This window comes from Glycine max, chromosome 12 (assembly GCF_000004515.6).
Source record: "Glycine max cultivar Williams 82 chromosome 12, Glycine_max_v4.0, whole genome shotgun sequence".
Lineage (NCBI taxonomy): Eukaryota > Viridiplantae > Streptophyta > Magnoliopsida > Fabales > Fabaceae > Glycine > Glycine max.
In genome coordinates this window covers 7,144,692-7,168,636 of record NC_038248.2, presented here as the reverse complement: position 1 = coordinate 7,168,636, position 23,945 = coordinate 7,144,692, and the positions used below count along the sequence as shown (strand labels likewise).

At 34.7% G+C, this 23,945-nt stretch overlaps 4 protein-coding genes and 1 pseudogene across 4 annotated transcripts; 3 read left to right on the top strand and 2 right to left on the bottom strand.

Annotated features, from left to right (window-relative positions):
- Positions 1–2,266: 2,266 nt before the first annotated feature.
- On the top strand, positions 2,267–3,378 carry LOC100815220 (beta-1,6-galactosyltransferase GALT29A). The gene has a single exon (XM_006592252.4). It carries the CDS (start codon positions 2,287–2,289, stop codon positions 3,349–3,351), a length of 1,065 nt encoding a protein of 354 aa, XP_006592315.4. The 5' UTR covers positions 2,267–2,286; the 3' UTR covers positions 3,352–3,378.
- A 1,342-nt stretch (positions 3,379–4,720) lies between these two features.
- Positions 4,721–7,931, top strand: LOC100814699 (UDP-D-apiose/UDP-D-xylose synthase 2). Its single transcript, XM_003540745.5, has 9 exons — positions 4,721–5,106; positions 6,007–6,099; positions 6,217–6,318; positions 6,582–6,696; positions 6,792–6,925; positions 7,020–7,121; positions 7,198–7,290; positions 7,412–7,547; positions 7,633–7,931. Exons 1-9 carry the CDS (start codon positions 4,846–4,848, stop codon positions 7,740–7,742), a joined length of 1,146 nt encoding a protein of 381 aa, XP_003540793.1. The 5' UTR covers positions 4,721–4,845; the 3' UTR covers positions 7,743–7,931.
- Positions 7,932–8,193: 262 nt separating this feature from the next.
- Positions 8,194–11,693, bottom strand: LOC100801710 (uncharacterized). Its single transcript, XM_003539775.5, has 5 exons — positions 11,381–11,693; positions 11,028–11,134; positions 9,546–10,050; positions 8,753–8,871; positions 8,194–8,576 (listed from the first exon to the last, which is right to left on the bottom strand). Exons 1-5 carry the CDS (start codon positions 11,621–11,623, stop codon positions 8,378–8,380), a joined length of 1,173 nt encoding a protein of 390 aa, XP_003539823.1. The 5' UTR covers positions 11,624–11,693; the 3' UTR covers positions 8,194–8,377.
- Positions 11,694–14,522: 2,829 nt separating this feature from the next.
- Positions 14,523–18,573, bottom strand: LOC102660705 (serine/threonine-protein phosphatase 2A activator-like; annotated as a pseudogene).
- Positions 18,574–19,366: 793 nt separating this feature from the next.
- Positions 19,367–23,478, top strand: LOC100801165 (protein SUPPRESSOR OF K(+) TRANSPORT GROWTH DEFECT 1). Its single transcript, XM_003539774.5, has 8 exons — positions 19,367–20,047; positions 20,149–20,254; positions 20,758–20,956; positions 22,398–22,466; positions 22,552–22,626; positions 22,728–22,826; positions 22,916–23,071; positions 23,176–23,478. Exons 1-8 carry the CDS (start codon positions 19,573–19,575, stop codon positions 23,299–23,301), a joined length of 1,305 nt encoding a protein of 434 aa, XP_003539822.1. The 5' UTR covers positions 19,367–19,572; the 3' UTR covers positions 23,302–23,478.
- The last annotated feature ends 467 nt before the right edge of the window (positions 23,479–23,945 follow it).

Below are 23,945 nucleotides of genomic sequence, written 5' to 3'. Positions count from 1 at the left end.
CTTCGTTGCAATATCTAGAAATTCTATGAAACAATACTATTCTGAATTGATTTTATTTTCATCATTACTTATTGTGGACACATGGAGTAATTTATTAATTAGTTTTTGGTAGTAACTGAGATTCTAAGTCACTCTCTTTTTCCTCTTTTCTTCCTTTAATCACAAGACAATTTTATAACTCCAAAAATAGTAAAAGAATTAATAAAGATAAAACTGATATTCAATGAATTGTTATTATTGTGATATGAAAGGATATATATACTTCCTATATCTCAAAATAATAAGTTATTTTATACAGATAATAATAATAATAAATGTAATGATTTTATAAAGTTAATATTATATCATCATTAATTTATTCATAATTTTTTTATTCACCATTAATATTATAGAAGTGAAAAAATAATTAATTTTATATTGAAAAATTAAAATTAAAATTATTTTAGAATTATTTTTACACAAACAATTATAATAAGAAGGAGAAAATATTATATTAGACTCGCGTAACTATCCTACACCCAAACATCTTAATAACTCAACAATCATCTCCGTTAAGGAAAATGAGATGGTTGTAGAAATAAATTTTACCCAACAACTATGATAATGGAGTTATTAACACATTATTGTGCTAAATTAAACACGTATCGTGAAGGAAAAGTTGATCACTTTTTTTTAGAGGGAAAAGTTGATCACTTAAATAGTGATGAAAATATCTATAAATAAATAATTGTACTGTTATTAGTTTTATTATTCTCATTTTAATTGAATTGAGATATTTCTGATTAATACTATCTCAATTAATTTCTCACATTAATGCAAAACCAATTTTTATTTGGAGCACATAATTTGATTTTGGATTAATTTATGTTTCACGTTATATTAATTTGAATTTGATTTTGCAATGAAACTAAACACCTATCAAAATACTAAATGATAACATGTGACTTGCGAAGCTTGAAAAGTAATCTTGTTTCGTCGCATGAATTCCGAATCTATTTTTGGATTTGTAAATTTATTATTATAAATTATAAATTAAATGGAATACTATAAGATTAGAAACACAAAAATGTAAGAATATAGATAGATAAAATCTTACATTCTCATATTCTAAAATCTATTTATTTGAGGATAAAACGAGTTGAATTTTATAATAAGTTAATCAAAGAATTCCCTAAAATAATATGGAAAATTACATGATTTAATTAGTTCGCCAAAGACATTCTCTTTCAATGGCAATTTTGTTCAACACAGTGTCAATATTAAATGTCACTATCTCTTTCTATGGAAATTTAAAACTTCTTCACGTGAAAAATTATACTTTTTTGTTAAATTTAATTTCCGTTAGTATTCGTTCACATTAATTTTTTTCATACTAAACGATAATAAAAAAAAACTACAGTACTAATTTTTATAAAAAAATAAAAATAAAAATATAAAATTAAAATGCCCAACTAATATTACAAGCTTGAAACTAAATCAAGCTGTTTATCTTTTAACACCCACTCAAGATATCGTGTTTAATAAAAGAAATATCATTAAGAAGTTATATATATGAATATAACAATTAAAAAAAAGAAATAATTTCCTCCGGGGTATTTACTAACTGAATTAAAGGATGGACGAAACTCTAAACCTAATTTTGACACTGATTGATGAAACGACATAAAATGGGATAGATACTTTGATTGAGCAGGATATTGCCAAAGATCACCAGATTTAATTTAGAATGAGTTGAATTTTTGAAATGAGTTTATTTTGAAACTAAAAGATAAAGAGAAAAATTAAAATTAGATTTTTAAAACTAAAAGCTAATTGTTTCTAAAACTTAAATTTAACTCAAGTTTTGCAAATTTTAATAAAAATATGCATTAAATGAGGAGTAAAACAAAGCCTTCTCCCTCATTGATTCAACAACCGAAGAAATTAATGGAAAGGAAACAAGAAATACTCGTAAATTGAAACTGGCTTTTCTGTTGTTGGTAACTCCAAAATGACATCATTTTGAAAGTTAGTGTTTTCAAAATGATATCATTTCTCTTCAAATGTGAAGAGACAGCACAGGAACAACAAAAAGAATAACAGAGAAACCAGTAACGCAAAGTCTTCTCCTTGATGAAAACAATTACTTTTTGACAGAAACGCACATTCAAAACTTCCATATTAACGCTGTACTACTTCTTCTTCTTCTATGCCTAATGTAACCCACGACAAAGATGGTTCTGAAACCGAAAACTTGAAACCCATCATCAATCCACAGTTAGCAACCACAAAACCTAATCTCTCCCAATGAAACGCTCCCTTCGCCCCCTATTCCTGCTCCTCCTCCTCATCATCCTCTTCGCCGCCATGCTCACCTCCCGCGACATCCTGCGCCATGGCATCCCCTCCATCGACCTCGAATCCCGCGTCCCAATCCGCTACCTTCCGCTGCCGCAGCTCAACGCCACGCTCCTCCGCCACGCCGCCGCCGAGATCGGCGAGGAGAGCATCAGCCAAGAGATCCAGAACCTCCTCAACTTCCGCCACTGGCTCCACTTCCGGAGTCTCCTCCAAAACTGGTTCCGGAAGCGCCGATTCCAACCCGGCATCATGTCCGAGCTGACTCGCTCAATTAAGCTCCCAATTGATTTACACTACAAACTACAAACCAATAACAAAAACAAATACTCCTCTTGCGCCGTAGTTGGAAACAGCGGAATTTTACTTGACAAAAATCACGGCAGCAAAATTGATTCCCACGAGGTTGTTATAAGATTGAACAACGCTAGGGTTGATAGCTTCGAAACCAAGGTAGGGAGAAAAACCAACATTTCATTCATGAAAGGTAACATCTTACATTTGTGCGCCAGAAAAAGAGGGTGTTTTTGCCATCCTTACGGCGACAGCGTTCCGATAGTCATATACATTTGTGAAGCGGTGCAGTTAATGGACTACACTGTGTGCAATGCTTCTCACAAGGCTCCATTGCTGGTAACTGATCCTAGGTTCGACGTGCTGTGTTCGAGGATCGCCAAGTACTATTCCATGAAGAGGTTCGTGGAGGAGAGTGGTGGTGTGGGGGAGGGTTTGGAGAAGTGGGGTGAGGCTCATGAAGGTGGTCTTTTCCACTACTACTCTTCTGGGATGCAGGCTGTGATGTTGGCTTTGGGGATTTGTGATAGGGTTAGCATTTTTGGGTTTGGGAAAACAGATTCTGCTAGGCACCATTACCATACTAGCCAGAAGGAGGAGCTTCACTTGCATGATTTTGAGGCTGAGTATGATTTTTATAGGGACCTTGTGGATGGAGATAAGCCCATTCCCTTTCTTGAGGAGAGCTTTAAGGTTCCTCCTGTTGTCTTTTATCAGTGATGTGGATGCTCTCAATTGCTGGTGGAATTGGTGGAGGACATTTTCTTTTATTAGTGAAATTTTAGGTGACTTGGTTATGAAGACTTCAGATGGAGAAGATATATGAATATTTGTATGACTATATAAATATATATCCAATTTTTTCATAATAAAGTCCAATATATAAGAAAAAGAGCTTTAAGAAAAATGTCAAACATAAATTAAAAACAATAGATTGAAATGATAAATTCAAGTTTATACATAATTGTAAAAATAAATAAAGGAAATACTTAATTTTCGTTCTTTTATTTAAAATATATAATTCTGGCTTTCTATCTTAAAATAAAGACATTTAATCCTTTAGTTTTATAAAATTTTAAAAATGTTTATTATTAAAAAAATAATTTAATATAATTCAAATTTAATGATGTGAAATCATATTATTTGTTTAATTTCTATTATTGTCTCTTAATAATCTAATATTTTCAGTCTAATAGAATGATAAAAATGACAGATTTTACAAAAATAGAAGATTAAATATTTTTATTTTAAAATAGAGAAATAAAATTGTGGATTTAGAAAAATAAGAAGACTAAAAATATTTATATTTTAAAATAAGAAGATTAAAATTATAGATTTTGAAAAATAAATACCAAAATTATATTTAATCATAAAATAAATTAGACAGGGATTTATAATTTTTTCCATGGGGTCCCACTCTTTTATCACTGGCCTAATAACTCGCATATGGAAAAGGTATTGTGAAAACTTATAATTGATGTGTCTTCTAAGATTCAAATAATAATTTATCATTATTTTATAAAAAAAAATATTTCTCTTTATTGGATTATATCCCCATTAATTAATTAATATACTATATTTTATGTATTTCATCAAACATTAAAAAAAATTCTTCCATTAAACTTGTCAAATAACGCAACAATTTCATAGGCCTATGCAAAACAAAAGCGGACTCTTTCATCTCGAAAGAAACTTTATTTATCTATTTTGCCACATATTTTTTATCATAAAATTAAAGATAATGTGAAAAAATTTATAATAAGTCATATATCATATATCATGTTATGTCAAACGAATTATACTTCTTTTTACTTTTGTCAATATATATATATATATAAAGAATAAAAATATATTTCTTAAACTTTTTACTTTTGTCAATATATATATATGTATAAAGAATAAAAATATATTTCTTAAATCTTTCTAGCATGAAGATTAATTAATTAAGAGATATTTAATAGTAATATATTATATTAGATGTTTAAAAGAAATCAACTTGCGATCTATATATTCATGGTAAAAGTAAAAGAAAAGAATAGTAGGAAAAATGCATGTGCTATAAGACTAAGTAACGTCCATAACTGAAATTGAGGAAATATTTACAACATTATCACCACCGCTTTCTCGGTTCCTTCCTTCAAAAACCAGTTATAACTCCCACACCATTTCTTTCTGTTTCCCTCATCACTCACTGCACCAAATTTCGTTCTTCCAATGGCACGAGTGAACCTGGACGGAAACTCGATCCCGATGCTGGCGATATGCATGATCGGCGGCGGCGGGTTCATCGGATCTCACCTCTGCGAGAAGCTGATGGCGGAGACCAACCATAAGGCCGTCGTCGTCGACGTCTCGTCCGAGAAGATCAACCACCTCCTCGACAGGTCCCTCCCCTGGGCGCACCGCATCGAGTTCCACCAAATGAATATCAAGAGCGATTCCCGCCTCGAAACCCTCGTCCAAACTACCGATCTCGTAATCTAATATTCCCTTTTTCTCGCACTTTTTTTCTTCACATTTTGAATATTCTTATTCCGGTGGCTAACTAGTGATGGTTAAGAATGTGATTGAATTAATCTTAAAAAAATATTTCTTATAGTCGAAGTTTTGAAAAACGGTCTGCAATGCATATGTAATTGTGGTCACATTTTTCTGCGATTTCCCACAATATAAAAAATGTGACAAAGTTGTAATTATGTTAGCGACTGTAACTGCGATTTAAAACCTTTCATATAATATAAAGAGTTATTTTCTTCACGAGATAACATAGCTTGTTACTTATCAGGGTCAAAGTTTTAACTTGCAGTCATAGTTGTAGTTTCGTGATTATCCTTGAAATTGTGAAAATTTACGAATAAGTGCAGCTGATCTAGCTGCAATTGGTGTTGCAATGCAATGACAGACTGATCAAGTGATGACTTTGCAGTTGTTACTGCGATTGTGGTTATGATTTCATCTCAATTCTTGATATTGTGGAAAATTGTGTACAAATGTGGCTAATTAATACAACTGCAATTAAGGTTGCAACACCTTGACTTTGTGACTATATATAACTGTAGTTGCATGTATTTTTTGATACCTTGGTAAAAAATGTTGCTATCGTGTTATGTCAGCACTTCTAGATGTTATCTGTTACGAGAAATTACATATAACTATGGAATATGTCTTCATAGAAATTACAAAAGTTTTAGTGTTGCTGCTGGAATTATGGTTGTAGTTCACAATATACAATAAAAATCATAAAAAATTATGAACAAATGTGTAGATGCAGCTATTATCGCATGGCAAGACTGGTAGTAATGAACTGAAATATAATACTTGACTGTTTTGATGAGTTTTGTATTTTGATTATTTTTTGGATGTTCTTTGTTTCAGACAATCAATCTCGCTGCAATTTACACCCCCGCGGATTACAACACACGCCCTTTGGACACCATCTTCGGCAACTTCATTGATGCTATTCCGGTGGTGGGTTTTGAATATTGAGTTGTTGTTTCTTGAAATGGGTGCTCTTCAAGTTCGAGTTTTTACGTGCACGCACGCGTATGTAACTGTGTATGCAATTTGATTGTTCATGTGATGCAGATTAAATATTGCACTGAGAACAATAAGCGTTTGATTCATTTCTCTACGTGCGAGGTTTACGGGAAGACTATAGGCAGCTTTCTCCCAGAAGAATATCGACAGGTAGTTTATCAATGCTAATATAATTTCTGCTTTCTAAATGTGATTTTTTCCTTCTTAATGGGTTTCCAAATAAGAGATGTAAGGTTGACTTGATGATAAATAGTGAAGGGAGGGAGGGATAGGTTGTGGGTTCAAATCCCTTCCGTTAACAAAAACTAACATTTGTCCATAAAAAAAATGGGTTTCCAAACATGCTAGAAAACATATCAGACACTGTTTTGGGATTGTTACTTTTTTATTTAACATGAATCTGTATGATGCAGGACCCCAAATATTTCATGCTCAAGGAAGATGTCACTCCTTGTATTTTTGGTCCGGTTGAGAAACAGAGATGGTCTTATGCTTGTGCAAAGCAAATGACTGACAGACTAATATATGGTACACAATAACCTGGATTTTTCCTTTGTTTATGATAATTATTATGATTAAATTTCCTTTCCCTTCTTAACTTAGTCTTCAGTACTAACCTATAGCTGAGCACGCGGAGAATGGCCTCAAGTTCACCATTGTGAGACCTTATAACTGGATTGGTCCAAGAATGGACTTCATTCCTGGTGTGGATGGCCCAAGTGATGGTGTTCCTAGAGTCCTAGCTTGCTTCAGTAATGTAACATCAGCTAGCTGGTTTTGTTTTCTGTTTATGTCCTCTTGAATCACAATCTTAGCGAAACTATTGTTTTTCACAAAGCTTCTTGTTCCAGAGTCTCCTGCGTGGCGAGCCCCTCAAACTTGTTGATGGTGGGAGATCACAGAGAACCTTTCTCTACATCAAAGATGCAATTGATGCTGTTGCGTTAATGATTGTAAGTTCAGAAGTGAACTTCCATCATCCATGTTGCTATATGAGTTTGCACTGATGTACATGCCAACATGACACAGGACAACCCTGAGAGAGCAAATGGGTATATCTTCAATGTGGGGAACCCAGACAATGAAGTATCTGTGAAGGAACTAGCTGAGCTTATGATAAAGGTAACCCAAAGCTTCAATTCTAGTTGTTCTGCTTTCTAAACTTGGTCTGTAGATAAGCTCCTTGACTTTGTTTTTTACAAAAAAATAAACTGATTTAGCTCTTATTGTCTTTTACATTAAGGCTTATGCAAAGGTGTCTGGTGCACCTGCCTCTAGTCTATCAACCGTAGATGTTAGTGCAGAGGATTTCTATGGTAAAGGCTATGATGACAGTGATAGGCGCATCCCTGACATGACAATTATCACCAAGCAGCTTGGTATTCAACAATTATTCTTTTAAATATATGTATTTTTCAGCAGAATTTTAACATTGTTCTTAATGTGTATTCTTCTGGGTTTCAGCTTGGAAGCCAAAGACACTTCTTGAAGAACTGTTAGATGTAACCCTCCAATATCAACACAAGACATATTCTCGTGCTATCGAAAGAGAACTTTCAAAACCGTCAAATTGACTACAAATTTTCTTGGAGATTCAGCTTTATTTTTTTAATGTAAACACGTCAAGAGGCAGACAAATGTACATGTTGCACTAATTGTGAGGTTATAGATCACAAATCAAGTGTATATCTATAGTCATATATTTTGTTAACTCTTTCCTGTAAAACTATAGCTTTTTGAATTAGAATTCTTCCCTTTCTCTATACTTTCTCTCCCTTTTCTTGGGCTACTATAACACTTTATCACTTATGCAGATATATCATTTACAATATTTCAACATTTACATTGAAATGCATATGACTTCTCTCTACATTGTTCTACCTTCTGCATGTATGCTGATGCTGATTTGTCAAGATGTATAGTGTTCAGTGTTTAGTCAGCATTGATCAGTGAAATTTCATACATACATTAAATCAACAAGTATCCTGAAGGTAAGAGATCTCTTGATGAAATTTCACACCAAACTTGAGCAGAATGTACCTTTAAAATTTTGTTTGTTACACTTGATAATCTCAAGCCAAATCCAATTCAATTTTCATATAAAAGAAAGGCAAGTTCCAAGCAATGGAGCTGATTAACAGTGATGCTTGTCCAGTTATGAGTCTTATGACAAAATTAATGCAACAGAAATACACTTTCTAAGATGAAGTTACGCAACACCAACTATGTAAGCATTCCAAGAATCTTGTTGCTGAAAACTTGTAGCCTCTTCATATTTTACATTCTTTCCCGCACCAAACCCCTCTGTTCTCATAATTTCTGTGGTGTCTGGCATCTCTCGAACCCAAAAGTGAACAGACCGAAATCCAGCCTCTTCTAGGCAATCCCTAATTTCAGGCAATGTCCACCTGAATCACAGCATCACACCTCTTACGATGTTAAAAATTACCATAATGCACAATAAAACCAAGAATGCAATTGAAGATTGAGAAATACTGAGCATAATTTTCAACTCAAAAATGGAAAATCATTTATGAATTAATGTTGGAAAAAGAACAAACAATACAAGAAGTCAAGAACTTACAACCGCCAGCTGTATGAAAATGCATGGCGAAGTTTTCTTTGTTCCTTCTTCATATGAAAATGGAGGCTAATCCTTGTCTTCCGTTGAATAATATCAAATTCAGCTTGCTCCCATACATACTACAGATTTGATTACAACGTTCACATCATAAAATATATACAGGATAATATTCACAACTTCAATATTGACAATCAAAGAAATTCAGTAAGAATATACTTATTTTCATGTACTAATAATATATATGATGCCATTGTGTTGGAACTTGGAAAAACATAACATCCTTGTCCCACAAGTAAAAGGTTCTAGCTCCTCAAATCTGGTGTCATGTAAGTTATATATCATAAGCATGTAAAAATAAATAACTACAAAGGTCAGGGAAAAAGCTACAACAATGGCAAAAGAGAAGAAAAAGCTAAAAGAGAACTGGAATAAGAAAGTTAACCGTGAAGCTCTGACATACCTGCAAATTCAATAGGTCAATCATAAAAGACTTGTAACGAGTGAAAATAATATCAAGGGTAAGATATGGGAAAATTCAGGATCATGTGGCAACAAAATTGAATACAAGTGGAACAATTTTAGTAAAGAATGTTAGAGTGTTTATACTACTCTACGTATCGACTATTTATCTGTCCAGTGTTCCCCGTGCAGGTGTGTCAAAATTTCTTTAAAGTGTGTCAAAGTGGATCAAATCCACATTATCCTAGAAAGGAAATTCCACATAGATTGTGGCAAGGCAACATCTTCATGTTAGTCTAATAATTGTTACAAATTAACATCAAGAATATTATACCGTAAAATTGGGAAATCTTCTCTGAAGCCTCAACTTGTGCTCTGATGACGTACCCCCATATAAATCCATCACAAAAATTCCACCTTTAGTTGACAAGGCCTCACGAGCATGCTTGAAATACAGAACCAGTTCTGCTCGTTTATGTAGACAACAGCAGCTGTAGTTAAAAGCACACACGATATCTCTTCCAGGCAGTATTATGTTTCTCTTAGTATACTTGTCATCTTGAGCAACAGAGCCTGTTGGAGCATCAGATTCTGGCACATCAGTCTGAAGATTTTCTTCATTCTGTGACAGTGAAATGTCACTTACCAGCTGCTGAGGATCTATTTTTACAAGTTTAGACTGAAGAGGTTGTAGGACATTCCCATGAAAGAGAGACATTCTTGAAAATCCATCAGCCCCAACTTTAGGTATGTTGCTTTCCATGCACCAATTGAGTGCCTCAAGATCCAAATCTAATCCTACTACTGTTCTTCTTGAATCACTGCGGAGCCATTCTGTACTGTTAAACATAAATCACTGTCATGTAAGTACACTGGGACTGACAAAAAATAATCAATGGACATCAAAAGAGAAAATGGTTAACAGTGCATTTGGAACTGTGTTACGAAACCGCGTTAGGGTGCCATGACCCATTAGTCACAATATGTAGTGCACAATTGGACAGCCTGAATGTAGTTCAAAACACACACTGAATGAATAAAATCCCATTTTGAAATAGATTTTCCCAATCGGGCATTTAGATTTTATAAGCATAAATGAAATAACAATAAGAAATTTGGGAGTAAAAAATCCCAATTAAAAGGATGCCATTCAGGATACAAAGCAACCACATTTTTTAAAACCAAATCAGAATTTGATATGCACATAAATAATGAAAGAGCATAATTTATGCAAACTCATGATAATATATGGCAAGTGGTCATAACTCATAACCCATAGATTTTGCCTGTAGTATTAGTGATAGTGCACAGTATTTCTCTAAATATGCTAATCTCTGCAAGACAACTTCTAGTCTTCAACTTAGAGTAAACCATTTAGATTGTGAGTGTTGATCACTTTAGGCCTGACTTTACAAAATTCTAACTCAAGTTCTTGACTTTGCAAAATGTCATTCACTTTTAGTCTTTTTTAGTACGAAATGAAGTAGAAAAGAACCGTGTGTTTGGAACTGTGTTTAGAGAGACGAGCGACCAATCATTCGCTACATATTATAGATTCCGTGTCATGGCACCCTAACTAGAGTTTGTAATGCAGTTCCAAACACTAATGAACGACTATTTGCAAAATCCAATACTAAAGGTAGGGATTTGTAATTCGAGGAACCAAAGCAAGTGATGGTAATAATAATCTCAAGGACTAACGAGGGTTTACTCCTTCAAAAAGAGATAACAATTTAGTATGTCCAAAAGAGAGTACTAATAAACTAAAAGAGGCATAGCTAAAAGAAAGAAAGAAAATACAAATGGCAGGATATACCTAAGAAGCGCCGTGCCACAGAAATCTTCTTGAAGATGGAGGGGCATCCTTCCACCCACGTACATGAGAAAGAACTTTTGCAAATAACTTATATCTCCTTTGGGTGACTGCACAAACACAAACAAAAAGCATGATTCACTAAGCCACATTATGAACTTTTCAATCAACACAAAACATCACACAATAATAACCCACCAATTTGGCTGCTAGGGAACTCAAAAACACTAAGAAACACATACATAACTACCAAGTTTGAATATTGTAAATTTCATCATTCATCTATATAATATAACCAACCAAACCAAGCAATCCCATTGACAAAGATACAATTTTTTTAAAATGGGGACACAAACCTGCACAGATTGTTGGTAAAGGAGGAACTTGGAAGGCATATCATGAGATTGGTTTTCATGACCTTCTTCTTCTTCTTCTTCTTCTTCTTCTTTTTCCTCATTGCTGTCATCAGCACATTCTTCTTCAGATGGTGAGGGTCTTGGAGTGTCATCAAAATCATGGTCCTCTTGAAGATAGTTGAAAGACCCTCTTCCACGGTGTCCCTTCTCGTGCCTCTGCTTCTGCTTCTCTCGTTTTCCCATTTCGCCGCTGAAAAGTGAAACCCCCACTCTCTCTAACGTCAACTCTACACAACGAAAACTTTTTTTTTTTTTTTTTGTCGTACATAATTTATATATTGATGCAAATATTAGTTTTCTTACAATATTTGATTCTTTTGCATTGGTTGAAAATTATTACTAAAATTTCCTTAATCATTAAAATTCTTGATTTTTAATCTTTATAAATGAAATTTTATTTAACTTTAATATTTTAAATTATCTTTATAAAGACTTCAAATGTGTTTTTGTATTTTTTTTCTATTTTTTAATCCAAATATCTATTGTTTTTTGTACAAATAAAAAAATCACTATTAGGACTCACTATTAAGTCTTTCATTTTAAAATTATTTTTAATTAATTAATATTATTTACGATCAACACTTTTAAATTTGAAGGCTAACTATTATTTCATAGAGATATTTTTTCTCTATTAAAATATATTTATTAATTAAGACGTTATTTTTAGGTTATCACGTTTTATATATTTTATATTATTATTTTAATTTGATCAAAATAATTTTTTACTACGACTGCCAATATATCATATTGGAATTTTTAATAAATGAAAACAATCATTCATTCATTGAGATATTAGTTTTTTTAACTTCATTGTATTGCAAAATTTGTTGTAATATTATTTCCTTGATTTAATTAAAGTATAATTGTTCTTGTCTACGGCCTAACACTATTGATAATCCTAAATCTTCCAAAAATATTACCTAAAAAAATCTCCTAAAATATCTTCTTACTAAATCTCTGATTTCTTTTGCATTGTAAGTGTTGAATGTTTTTAATATTTTCAACCCATTAAATACATTTTTTTTTATTGAAAACTTTCTTTATAAAATACTTAGAAGATTTGTAATAGAACTCAATTATGCACCCGCAAGCTGTTTGAGTTGTCTAATTAACTGATCTTTACCTTACTCATTCTTTATTTGATTAATTTACTCTAAAATCTTTTAACGAATATTTGTTTTATGGAATTTTTTTTACTGTCGGAAATGTTATTCTCTGTATATAACATGATAATATCATTCTTTGATATTTTTTTAAAAGTTGCTCGGTTACAATTTTAATATTCCTGAGAATATCTTTTAAAATTCAAATAATTTAAATAAAAAATACACAAAAAAGAAATTAATTATATATAGAAAATAATTCCCCTCATTCCCATAATAAACATGGGTCATGGACATATAATATTCTCATGTTAATTTCCCAAAAATAAACTTTTAATATATGAAACAAATGTACTCTTACATAAATATTTTCATTACCACATTAAAAAATATTTAAAAATATAAATAATAATAATCGTTATTCTTTTGGTTGACATAAGAATAGGCATAACAATTAAAACTAAACATGAGAGTAACTATTTGTAACTAACCCGACTTTAATAAAGATAAATCCCTTTCGATTGAGATTGAATTTGAGTTATTAGCTATAGTTTCTAAGTTTCTTAATATATTTTAGTTTCTGAATTTTTACCTATATTTTAATTCAAATAATATAAAAAAAGAGAGAGTTGGACTAGTACCATACATGACATGTCCAATCATGTATATGAAAGAATCCATTCCTTAATATACACAATTTGATTGTGTCAGCTTTTATCTTTTAATAATTATCTTTTTTTCTTTATAAACACTTAAATATATTTTTCATATTTAAAAAATAAATTATTTTTATTTTACTTATTAAAATTCTTTTTTTTTTCATTTAAGTATTCAATATTTTTTATGTTTCACTTTTATATCTATCTTTAATCTCATTTTGTGAAATAATGACGTGGCAGACAGAATGTCACGTTATTAATGCATAGTCACTAACACGTAAGCAAAACAAAATGACATGTTGTTGCCTCCACTTTCGGCACTGGGTCCAATGTCATGTGTCCAATTCACCTGTGGAGTTGCCCCACTTTCGACACCACCACCATCACCACTATTGCCACGACCACCACGGTGATCCCTTTGCTCATAATCAAGATCATTTGTGGGCAACTCATACTAACAAATTGAACAAGAATTATGCAATTCCAACAATGGCAAAATGCAATCTGTGTGATATATATACTTATAAGGGATTTACTTCGCAGTCTCACCAAGCTCGAAGGTGTCTTTGCAAACAGTGCACTACGAGGAATCTGACGCTAGTAGCTCCTTAATGACAGAGATGTCTGACAAGCCCTTGACAACGGACTTGGAGGCCGGTGGGGTGTCGTAGTGGTTAAAGTTGTTCTTAGTGAGGTGTTGGATCAGCTCCTTAAGGCCTGACTCGAAGAAGTAGTTGTCATGGGTGATGCCGGGAAAGCGAAAGGCTCCGCCAGGGTCATTGGAATTGATCACGAGTTGGAGGTTGCAACGCTATTAGGGTTTGAATATAGTTATGGAGGAAGACGAGTGAGTTTGTGATAGAGGAAGGGATCTTTGGAAGAGGAGCAAAAGAGAGAACGAGAAGGGGAAGGGGAGATTTGAATTTTTAAATAATTTAAATAATAAAAAATGATATGAAAAATTTGTTATTGTTCCGTTGATTAGATGTTGATGACGTGATACTCTATCTGTTACATCATTACTTCACAAGATTGAACTAACTAACAGTAGATACTAAAATAAAACATAAAAAAATATCAAATACTTAAATGGAAAAAAATTACATTTTAGGTAGTCAAATGAAAATGACTTATTTTCCAAATATAAAAAATATATTTAAGTCTTTAATAAATAAAGAAATGTCCACGAACTATGATAATATGAAGGGAAGTCGTGATCTCTCGTAGGATAGTGTTTTGGATCTATGCCAAACAGTGATTAATGAACTTGGCTGGGAAACAATGACTGTCTAATGACAAAAGCCAATGATGGAGACTATATACTACAATAAAATTTCAAAATTATTTATTCACTACAAAATTCAATAATCTCCAAATCTCATCAACAAGATACAGGGGCTACACTCTAAGCTGCTCATAATGTATGAGCCAGAAAATAGTAGGTGCAAGAATACATCGACTAGATGTTCTTGCAAGTATAGAAGTAGAACCACTCTAAGCAAGTGGATGGTAAGTATATCAAAGATTGATGAAAAACCGGCATGGATTCCCCTCCAATGACTCCCTATACTCGATTTCTTCAGCTTGGTTTATATAGCCTGTCCTCACAGGAAAGCCGACAGAAGACTCCAAGCACTATTCCCTGGTAGAAAACAAATTAATAAAATCAGAAATTAAAAAGAAAGAAAAAAAGAAAAGAAGTGAAGAGTACTTTGCAAACCAAATTATACTTTCACCCAATTTTGAAACAACTCAAACATGAAGATAAAAATCATTATACTATAATGTGCACATCATAACTATCGTGACTTTTTTTCCATTTTCTTCCCTAAGACGAGGAACTGTGGAACCCCCCACCCCCCGCACCAACTCCCGCTTTAGTTTTTTTAGCCCCCTCCTTTATCTTTGAGAAAATTCTGCAATCAAAATGATTTTCTTAATTCTTCTGTTTATCATAATCTTGATCTAGGCAGTAACCCGTGCCAACAAATAACCAGACAGCAGTGGGAGGGTAAAATGATGCTATGAATAATAAAATATCAAATATTGGAGATGCGCAGGAACCAGCACAGGTCAGACATAAAAGCTATGGCATCAACATCAGATTATAGAACATCAATACATAATATGCATCAATTCAATCAAAAACCCAACACCACACAATAGCTATTTTATGCAACAACTATTGCTTTGGAAATTCCACATCGGCAAATTCATCATGAAGTTAAAGCAGATGACCTCTAATGCAAGAACAAGCAATCATGTCTCACAAATTGACATGCACCAACTTAGGCAACAAGTTTTGCAAACTAACATCCTTGCCTGGATAAAACATTTTATGTGATTTATTGCATAAATAATAACTAAGTATTTGCTAAATAAGATGCGCGGAGAATGAATCATTGATTTTTTTAAACTGTTCAGGCAAAGCAAAAGAGTGTTTTAGAACAAAACAGAGGGTGTCGGGGAGTGTTTAAATGTTTTTGGTAAAGTATACATATGTTCTGTGGTTTTTGAATTTAGGCATGGGTAAATTCATTAATCATTACTATGAAATTCATCCAAAAGGTTACACAATTGACAACAAATACATGTTCAAACAAGAATGTATGCACTGACAATTGACATGCATAATGCACCAACATAAGCAATAATCTAGGCAGACGAGCCTTCGCCAGGAAAAGCAGATAAACTGATTTCATCACCAACCGACAAAAATTATTTCTTCGATAACATGATTTGGTCCGCACTATGATTTCCATAAATTGATATAGCATATAAAGACGCAAGATCTTACACACCAGCCAACAGTTGAGTACATAATTCAAGATTGCTGCTCTGAGCAGCAAACAAAAATACATCCTTTCATTTAAAATCACATCCATATTGACATGTGGCTACATCTAGGGTTTCCAAAATTGTAAACTCTTGTAATTTCTCTAGACTAGGTCCATAAACTATACATCCCTAATTCCTGCAGCATCATTGCTGCTAGAAATGACCTATGATCATAAATATTAGGGAATCAATAATACTCAACTGGGATTATGATGGACAGCATCCAACTGTTCACATTGACTATTCAGGACCCAACCCAGAAATGTATTAGTTTTGAAATTCTTTTATTTCATCATTGAATGCGTGTTTGGAAACACATTTAAACTTTAAAGAGGATAAACATAGATCAATTGAGCCTTTGATGCAACTTCTACTGTGGAGAGTGTTAACAAGGATGTGTGAATCTGGAGTAACGGACATGGTTCCAAACTATCTATAAGTAAACTTTTCATTATAATTTAACGCTACCAATTTATTTTTAAGATAAAGGTTCCATCTTATAGCATGTTTGGATTCCCCTTTTTCACCGACGTGTGCATGTCCATTCTGAAGCATTATAGAGTTGTTTCTACTTCATTTGCATAATATGACATGAAAACATAAATACATGTGCATTACAGTTGAATGTTATTCCAAACGCACACTGAATCTATACTATATGCCCAGGGATGGATCTAGAGGGGGGGGCGAGTAGGGGTTCGAGCCACCCCACCCCCCTCCCCTCCTTGGATCTTTTCAAGTATATACATATATATATATTTTTAAATTAATTAGTATAAAATTAATTTTGTATGTGGTTATTATAATAATGGTTGATGTTAATTAGTACAAAATTGTGTAAGATTAGTTGTGTTGTTTATTGTAATGATTAAAGTGATAACTAGTATAAAATTGTGCAAAACTAGTTGTATGTTTGTTGTTATTATGATAACAATTAAAGTTGTCATCATTTAATTAAAGAAATTAGCTTAAATTTTATGTGTAAAAATAGTAAATGTTTTAAAAATGATTAAATATATTAAAAGTTAGACATTTAAACAATTATAAAGGAAGAAAAAAAAATTTCCCGCCTCCCCTTTATAAGGTTTCTGGATCGGTCCCTGTATATACCTAATGCCTACACTCCATACAACTAACTACAAGTAAATAACCTAATGCCCTACAATACAACAATGCCAAACACATTAAGTGCATAGAGAGGATCAAAGCAAAGCAATACAAACAAAAACAGCATCACACATACCACTTAATAATCGACCCGAAAAGAAAATGCTGCATGATGGGGACCTTCTCCAAGACCTCAGCTTTATACATCTTGAGCAACCCACTGTTCACCTTATTCCAATTGGGCACCCCACTGATATCATCCAACATGGGTGAATGCTCAGCAAACACCCCCTTCTTCACCTTCTTGACAAAGGCAATGCCAGCAAGGTACATATACTCATTAGAGAAATTCTCCAAAATATCCTCATTGTGAATGGACTTAGGCTTCATATACTTGTGATCAATCAACTGCGAGGACCCGAATATGAAGGGCAAAAAGTGATAATCATCAAGCCCCCACACACCATGGGACCCAGCAGGCTCCAAGCAGTACTGCAGCTGCAGCTTCCTCATGAGGTCCAGGTACTTCACAAACACCCTGGCCACCACGGCGGGGTAGTCCTCCACTCCGATGACCCCGAGCCGCGCGAGGCAGTACAGCCACGCCGCGAAATTGGTCTCGTGGCCGGTGCCATAGTCGATGCGGCTCGAGTTCCCGAAGGAGTCGGTGAAGTAGGGCACGAGTTCAACTGTTGCGGGGTGGAGATTCTCCGGTAGGAGGGTGAGGATGAGGGATTCGGCGGAATTGGACATCTTTTCGTGCCAGGTGCGGTAGGCGACGTTGCCGTAGCGAGCGGATTGGGGGACCGGGGGGGTTTGGTCGGCGATTAGGGTTAGGGTTTGGAGGATGGAGAGGAGGGAGGTTGTGGCGGGGGAAATGTGGCAGGGGTCGGAGATTTTTTTGGCGCGGATGGATTCGGAGAGGGCGACGACGAAGCCGAGGAAGTTTTTGCCGGAATCGGAGGAGTGGAAGCGGCTGATGTCGTCGGGGGAGTGGATGCGCTTTGTGGGGAGTTGGAAGTGGTGGGGCGGGGGCAAAATGGGAACTTTTTGGGATTGTGGGACCGGGGAGAGGATGATGGCGCGGGTGGAGTTGGGGTCGGGGGGATGGCGGGGCGCGGATGGGGCGGTAGGTTGGGGGAGGGGAGGTGAAGGTGGGGTTTGGGGAGGGGGGCGAAGGTGGTGGGGCCGCCGCACTTGCAGCAGGTGCCGGTGGCGAGAGGGGAGGAGGACGAAGGTGGGTGGTGGTTGTGGTCGCCGTCGTCGGTGTGGTGGTGGTGGTGGAGGTTACCAGAGTCTTCCATGGTTGCGATCGATGGTGGTGGCGATGTTGCAGTGCAAGTGAAGGGGAAGAGAAAAAACTGAATGAGTGCGTCCGTGGGCCCGGCCCAGTTATAACCTTGAGTTTTCGTAAAGGCCTTTGATTGATTATAATGTATTATTGAGTGTATATATTTTTTTCTTAATTATTTAATTATATTATATATTAGAACATTAACCAAACAAATTATATCAAGGTGGTCCACCCCCTAGCCTTGCTTCGCAAATATACACTAAATGACACATTAAAATGAATTTGAGAAAAGTTAGAATTCACACTAATATCTATAAACAAATCTTTAACCTTATTCATTCTATATATATGGGGGAGGATTTACGTGTCTCATCCTTTAAAAATATTTTTTAAATAGACATTGTTTGTCATTAATTATAAACACACCTTTTAATAAAGATTTGAACCTTAATTTGTTATGTAGTAAAAATAATAATCCTTTCATTATACCTATACTCAATGTTTAATAGGGGACAACATGATGAAAGGAAACACAAAATTTGAAATTTAAATTAAAAGAAAAAATCAAATTTTTTGTAAGTTAAATTTCTTTTTGTTTTTATCAATTTTTTTACCAAATAAAAAATTAACTATTATTTGTATTTTCTTTTATTTATGCCCTATTGCAAAAATGAATTATTGTCTATATTTATTTATTTCTTACAAAACACCCAACTTCCTCTAGAAAAAACAAAATAATTCAAACGCAACGCATTACGCATGCGAGACGGAATTCTCCGTAGTCTCCCTATTCGCGCATTCACACATCTAACAACCAAAACCGTCAAAAAAGATCGAACGGTTCATAATTTTTAGGAATAAATCTATCTTAAAATACGAATCCAAAACAAAACACCATTTGATCTTCATCGAAGGATCCCAATCGATGAACGTATAAATCCGTAAACACACGGAATCCGTCTGCGTTCGAAGGAAGGTTCGACAGAAGAATCTTCTCTGACTCGCCCAAACCAAACGCTTTTCTCTTTCCACGCGCAAACAAAACACCCTTTCCTTCTTCTTCTTCTTCTTCGTTCTGATCAGATTCTTCGAATTCTGAATCAAAATTCATCGAAGAAGAAGGAGAAGGAGATGTATAGCAATTTCAAAGAGCAAGCAATAGAGTACGTGAAACAAGCGGTAGATGAAGACAATAAGGGAAACTACGCGAAAGCGTTTCAACTTTACATGAACGCGTTGGAGTATTTCAAAACGCACCTCAAGTACGAGAAGAACCCTAAGATCAAGGAGGCCATCACTCAGAAATTCACCGAGTATCTCCGCCGGGCCGAGGAGATCCGGGCCGTCCTCGACGATGGGCCCAGCGGCCCGGCCTCCAGCGGGGACGCCGCGGTCGCCACAAGGCCCAAGACGAAGCCCAAGGACGGAGGCAAAGATGGAGACGGCGAGGATCCCGAGCAGGCCAAGCTACGGGCCGGGCTCAACTCCGCTATCGTTAGGGAAAAGCCCAACGTGAAGTGGAACGACGTCGCGGGGCTTGAGAGCGCCAAGCAGGCTTTGCAGGAAGCGGTTATCTTGCCCGTGAAGTTTCCGCAGTTCTTCACTGGTGAGGATTTTGACTTTTCAGTTTTTTTTTTGTTTGAACGATTGAAGGAACTTTGATGTTGAACATTTGAAATTTAAATTGTTCGAATGGAATGGTTTCAGGTAAACGACGACCTTGGAGAGCGTTTTTGTTGTACGGACCGCCGGGGACGGGTAAATCGTATTTGGCCAAGGCCGTTGCCACAGAAGCTGATTCTACGTTTTTCAGGTAGATTTATTGATATCCTATTGTTTGAGATTAGTTAAGTACCTGCTTTGGTGAGCGGTTGCAAAATTGGTTCTGAATGAAATAGGTTTTGGTTGAAATTTATTTTGAAGTGACATGATTTATGTAAGGAAAAAAGTTAACCTAAAGGCATTGATTAGCCAATCAAAAGTGGAATTTCAATTCAAAATTTTGAACTCAATCAATTTCTCATTGCGGAACCAAATTTTTGAACATTTACTAAAACTACATCAACTGATATTTCAATGTGGTTTTGAATCATTCAATGTTAATCCAAACACGCACTGAGTTTGGTGGATGAATGTGTGTGCATATGGATGATTTCACATAATCATCAACATTGTTATTTTTAACATTTTCAATTTCTGAGTCTAATAGTTCTGCTTGTCAGTGATTTTGTTTGAAAAATAAGGTCGCAAATGTAAGTGCTTAGGTTAGGTGGGCATTTTTTTGCTACATGTTTTAACTTTTTAATTCTTCACCAGTGTTTCTTCGTCAGACCTGGTTTCAAAGTGGATGGGAGAAAGTGAAAAGCTGGTCTCAAATCTTTTCCAAATGGCACGCGAAAGTGCACCTTCTATCATATTCGTTGATGAAATAGACTCTCTATGTGGTCAGCGTGGAGAAGGGAATGAGAGTGAAGCTTCAAGGCGTATTAAAACTGAGCTTCTGGTGCAGATGCAGGTAATGAATTTATGGTGTCATGGTGTAGTTACGTTAATTGGAGTGATATTTTAGTTGACATTTGAATTGCGTTATCCTGAACAAGTCAAGAAGCTTGAGTCCCAGTCTATGATGTAGCTGTCCTGTAATGCTGTATATATGCATCATTTATTGAAAATTTGAAATCCTAAAAAAATGTCTAGAGTTTAAATACTATGAAACATCGATTCATTCTACAATAGTTGATTTGAAGAGCAGAGTTGAGCTAATTCAGTTTCTCCTTATCAATAGTTTGGGTCTTTTTGTTACATTTGATCATGCAATAACTGCAACTCTTGAAATATCTTGATCTCTATTGGTTCCTTTAATAAGCCATCTGACACAAATGGCCTTTAACAAGATATTTATAAAATATCTTATTATATCTTTTTTGTCTTGGAATACTTTAGAAAATCTTAGGTTCTATCAATTCGTTTCATTGTTTCTTTGGGTTAGTAGGCTTGTCGTATTAGGGGGCTTGGGCTTGTACTAGTAATACTAAACTAGTACTTCACATTTTTTATTATATCTAGGACTAACGAGAAGAGTAAATAGTATGATTTTTAGTGCTTTGAAAAAGGAGAGAGGGAGACCAAGAAGGATATTAGAGGAAGCTTTTAAAGAATTTTGTGGTGAATAATATCTTTGAAAAGTTGGTCTTTAACCAAACTGAATGACGTCCTGCGATCAATTTACTATTATAGCTAGGCCTAGGACTATTGTATCTATCATTTATTACACACAATATCAATCTGAGAATATTATTGTCTTTATTCTCTCTTTCTCCCTTTGCCTACTACCTAAACATTATAATTGAAGCAGTTCTTATCCTTGACTTATGCTGCAAATTTGTTTTAGTTTTCCACCATTGTGCATATTGCCTTGTATATCCACATCTATTATATTCCATTCTTGCTTCTTTTTTTGTATTTCTTGGTTTCCGGAGTTTTTAAAATCCTAGATAATTATCTTGTTAGAAAATAGAAAGTGTGGTTCTTGACATAAATTATTCAATATTTTAATGGTGTGAACATTTGCAGTTATTTTTTTTTGGGGGGCATCCATCATCACCTGACTATTATACTTGGCTATAGTATTATTATACTATTTTTTGCTGGTAAAAAAATCTGTAAAGTAACTTGTTTGATGGTTTTTAGTCATACAGAAAGTTGCACTCAGCTTTTTGACTAACGACTTAAATCCGGTTGTATTTAGCTTCTTTCTTTAAGCTGAACATAGTAGCTTGTAATTTTTTTCAAAAAAAAAACTGTTCAATCCCTCCCCCAATAATTACTATTTACTATTATCATGCATCCTTATTTTCCTAATTCAGAAGATCCAAGGTTTCCAACAGCTTTGGTGTCAATTTTCTTTTTCGTGTTTGTTCCTAATCATAATGTAGTTTGTCCGCTTTACATTGTAGGGTGTTGGACACAATGATCAGAAAGTTCTTGTTCTAGCAGCTACAAATACACCTTATGCTCTAGACCAGGTAAGAAGACAATAGTTCTGTTTACTTTTTTTATTTTTATTGAGTCAATGGGATGCCGTTTTGGTTAATCAACTTGTAATTGCAGGCAATAAGGCGGCGTTTCGATAAGCGTATATACATACCCCTACCTGATTTAAAGGCTCGCCAACACATGTTCAAGGCATGGGCAATATACATGATGATGTTCATTGGTCTTATTGTGTATTGTGAACCTAGCAAATGGCCTTACAATGTCTTTTTCTTGGTTGATAAATTGAACAGGTGCACCTAGGAGATACTCCCCATAACTTGGCTGAAAGTGATTTCGAACATTTGGCTCGCAAGACAGAGGGGTTTTCAGGTTCAGATATATCTGTCTGTGTAAGTTTGACTTCTATATTTAATACCTGGTTAGAATAATGATCATTTTATTTGGATTAGTGTTAAAGGTAATTGGACCTATTCTACAGGTGAAGGATGTTTTATTTGAACCTGTTCGCAAAACCCAAGATGCCATGTTTTTCTTTAGGAATCCTGAGGATATGTGGATCCCATGTGGACCAAAGCAACAGAGTGCAGTACAAACTACAATGCAGGATCTTGCTGCGAAAGGACTTGCTTCTAAGGTATTCAAGATGCTGCAGATTTTGATGATAGTAGGACTGCATAACTTCTTTTTCTAAATGAGAATTAGAGAATAAGAGTTTTTATGTTCTTGTGTGCTGTACAGATCCTGCCACCACCTATATCGAGAACAGATTTTGACAAAGTACTTGCTAGACAAAGACCCACTGTAAGCAAGTCTGACCTTGATGTTCACGAGCGATTCACAAAGGAATTCGGAGAGGAAGGATAATTCTGACAGAATTTTTCTTCAACCATCTTCACTAGTTTAAACATGTTATGATTTGTAATTTACAGAGCTATTGGATCAAGTGAAATGCATATTTTTACTAATCATAATTTGTGTATAAAAACAGACTGATGAAATGATCAGAAAAATAAATTTTATGTGAATATGTGATTCCAGTTACTCATGTTGGTCGGCTTTTTGAATGTAGATGTCACAAATTTTATGATAGTTATAGGTTTGAGTTTTTTCAGATTCCAAGCTGGGGTGAGGGTTGACAATTTCAGCTGCTATGCTTCACCCAGCCGCAAGAGACAAACTAATTTCATCACTAAAGATGCCGATTAAGATATTCGTTTAACTGTAAAATCAAGATTTGAGCAGGTTGTTCAACCAAATGTGATATTACTTAGCAATTCAAATTAGTCCTAGAAAAGCATATAAATTGTCCTAAACGTGGTTTATATATGCGAAAAATGCTTGGAAAGGTCATCTTTATTAGATGTGACTTGTAAGAGAACAGAAGGCATTGCTAATGATGACACGGTCTGAAATTATCAATGGAAACAAAAAAAATTTGGCCACCTCTGATTGTTTGAATCGTAGGGACGGCCAGTTGATAATTTGAAGAAGTGAATGGCATGTAAGCT

Excerpts from the sequence above, each read along its gene's own strand:
- LOC100815220 (XM_006592252.4), top strand. The coding sequence starts at position 2,287 with ATGAAACGCTCCCTTCGCCCCCTATTCCTGCTCCTCCTCCTCATCATC.
- LOC100814699 (XM_003540745.5), top strand. The coding sequence starts at position 4,846 with ATGGCACGAGTGAACCTGGACGGAAACTCGATCCCGATGCTGGCGATA. Across the intron at positions 6,100-6,216 it reads TCATTGATGCTATTCCGGTG|ATTAAATATTGCACTGAGAA; the intron begins GTGGGTTTTGAA and ends CATGTGATGCAG. Across the intron at positions 7,548-7,632 it reads AATTATCACCAAGCAGCTTG|CTTGGAAGCCAAAGACACTT; the intron begins GTATTCAACAAT and ends TCTGGGTTTCAG.
- LOC100801710 (XM_003539775.5), bottom strand. The coding sequence starts at position 11,623 with ATGGGAAAACGAGAGAAGCAGAAGCAGAGGCACGAGAAGGGACACCGT. Across the intron at positions 11,135-11,380 it reads TTTACCAACAATCTGTGCAG|TCACCCAAAGGAGATATAAG; the intron begins GTTTGTGTCCCC and ends GTGTTTGTGCAG. Across the intron at positions 8,577-8,752 it reads TTTTCATACAGCTGGCGGTT|GTGGACATTGCCTGAAATTA; the intron begins GTAAGTTCTTGA and ends GCTGTGATTCAG.
- LOC100801165 (XM_003539774.5), top strand. The coding sequence starts at position 19,573 with ATGTATAGCAATTTCAAAGAGCAAGCAATAGAGTACGTGAAACAAGCG. Across the intron at positions 20,048-20,148 it reads GTTTCCGCAGTTCTTCACTG|GTAAACGACGACCTTGGAGA; the intron begins GTGAGGATTTTG and ends GAATGGTTTCAG. Across the intron at positions 23,072-23,175 it reads CGAAAGGACTTGCTTCTAAG|ATCCTGCCACCACCTATATC; the intron begins GTATTCAAGATG and ends TGTGCTGTACAG.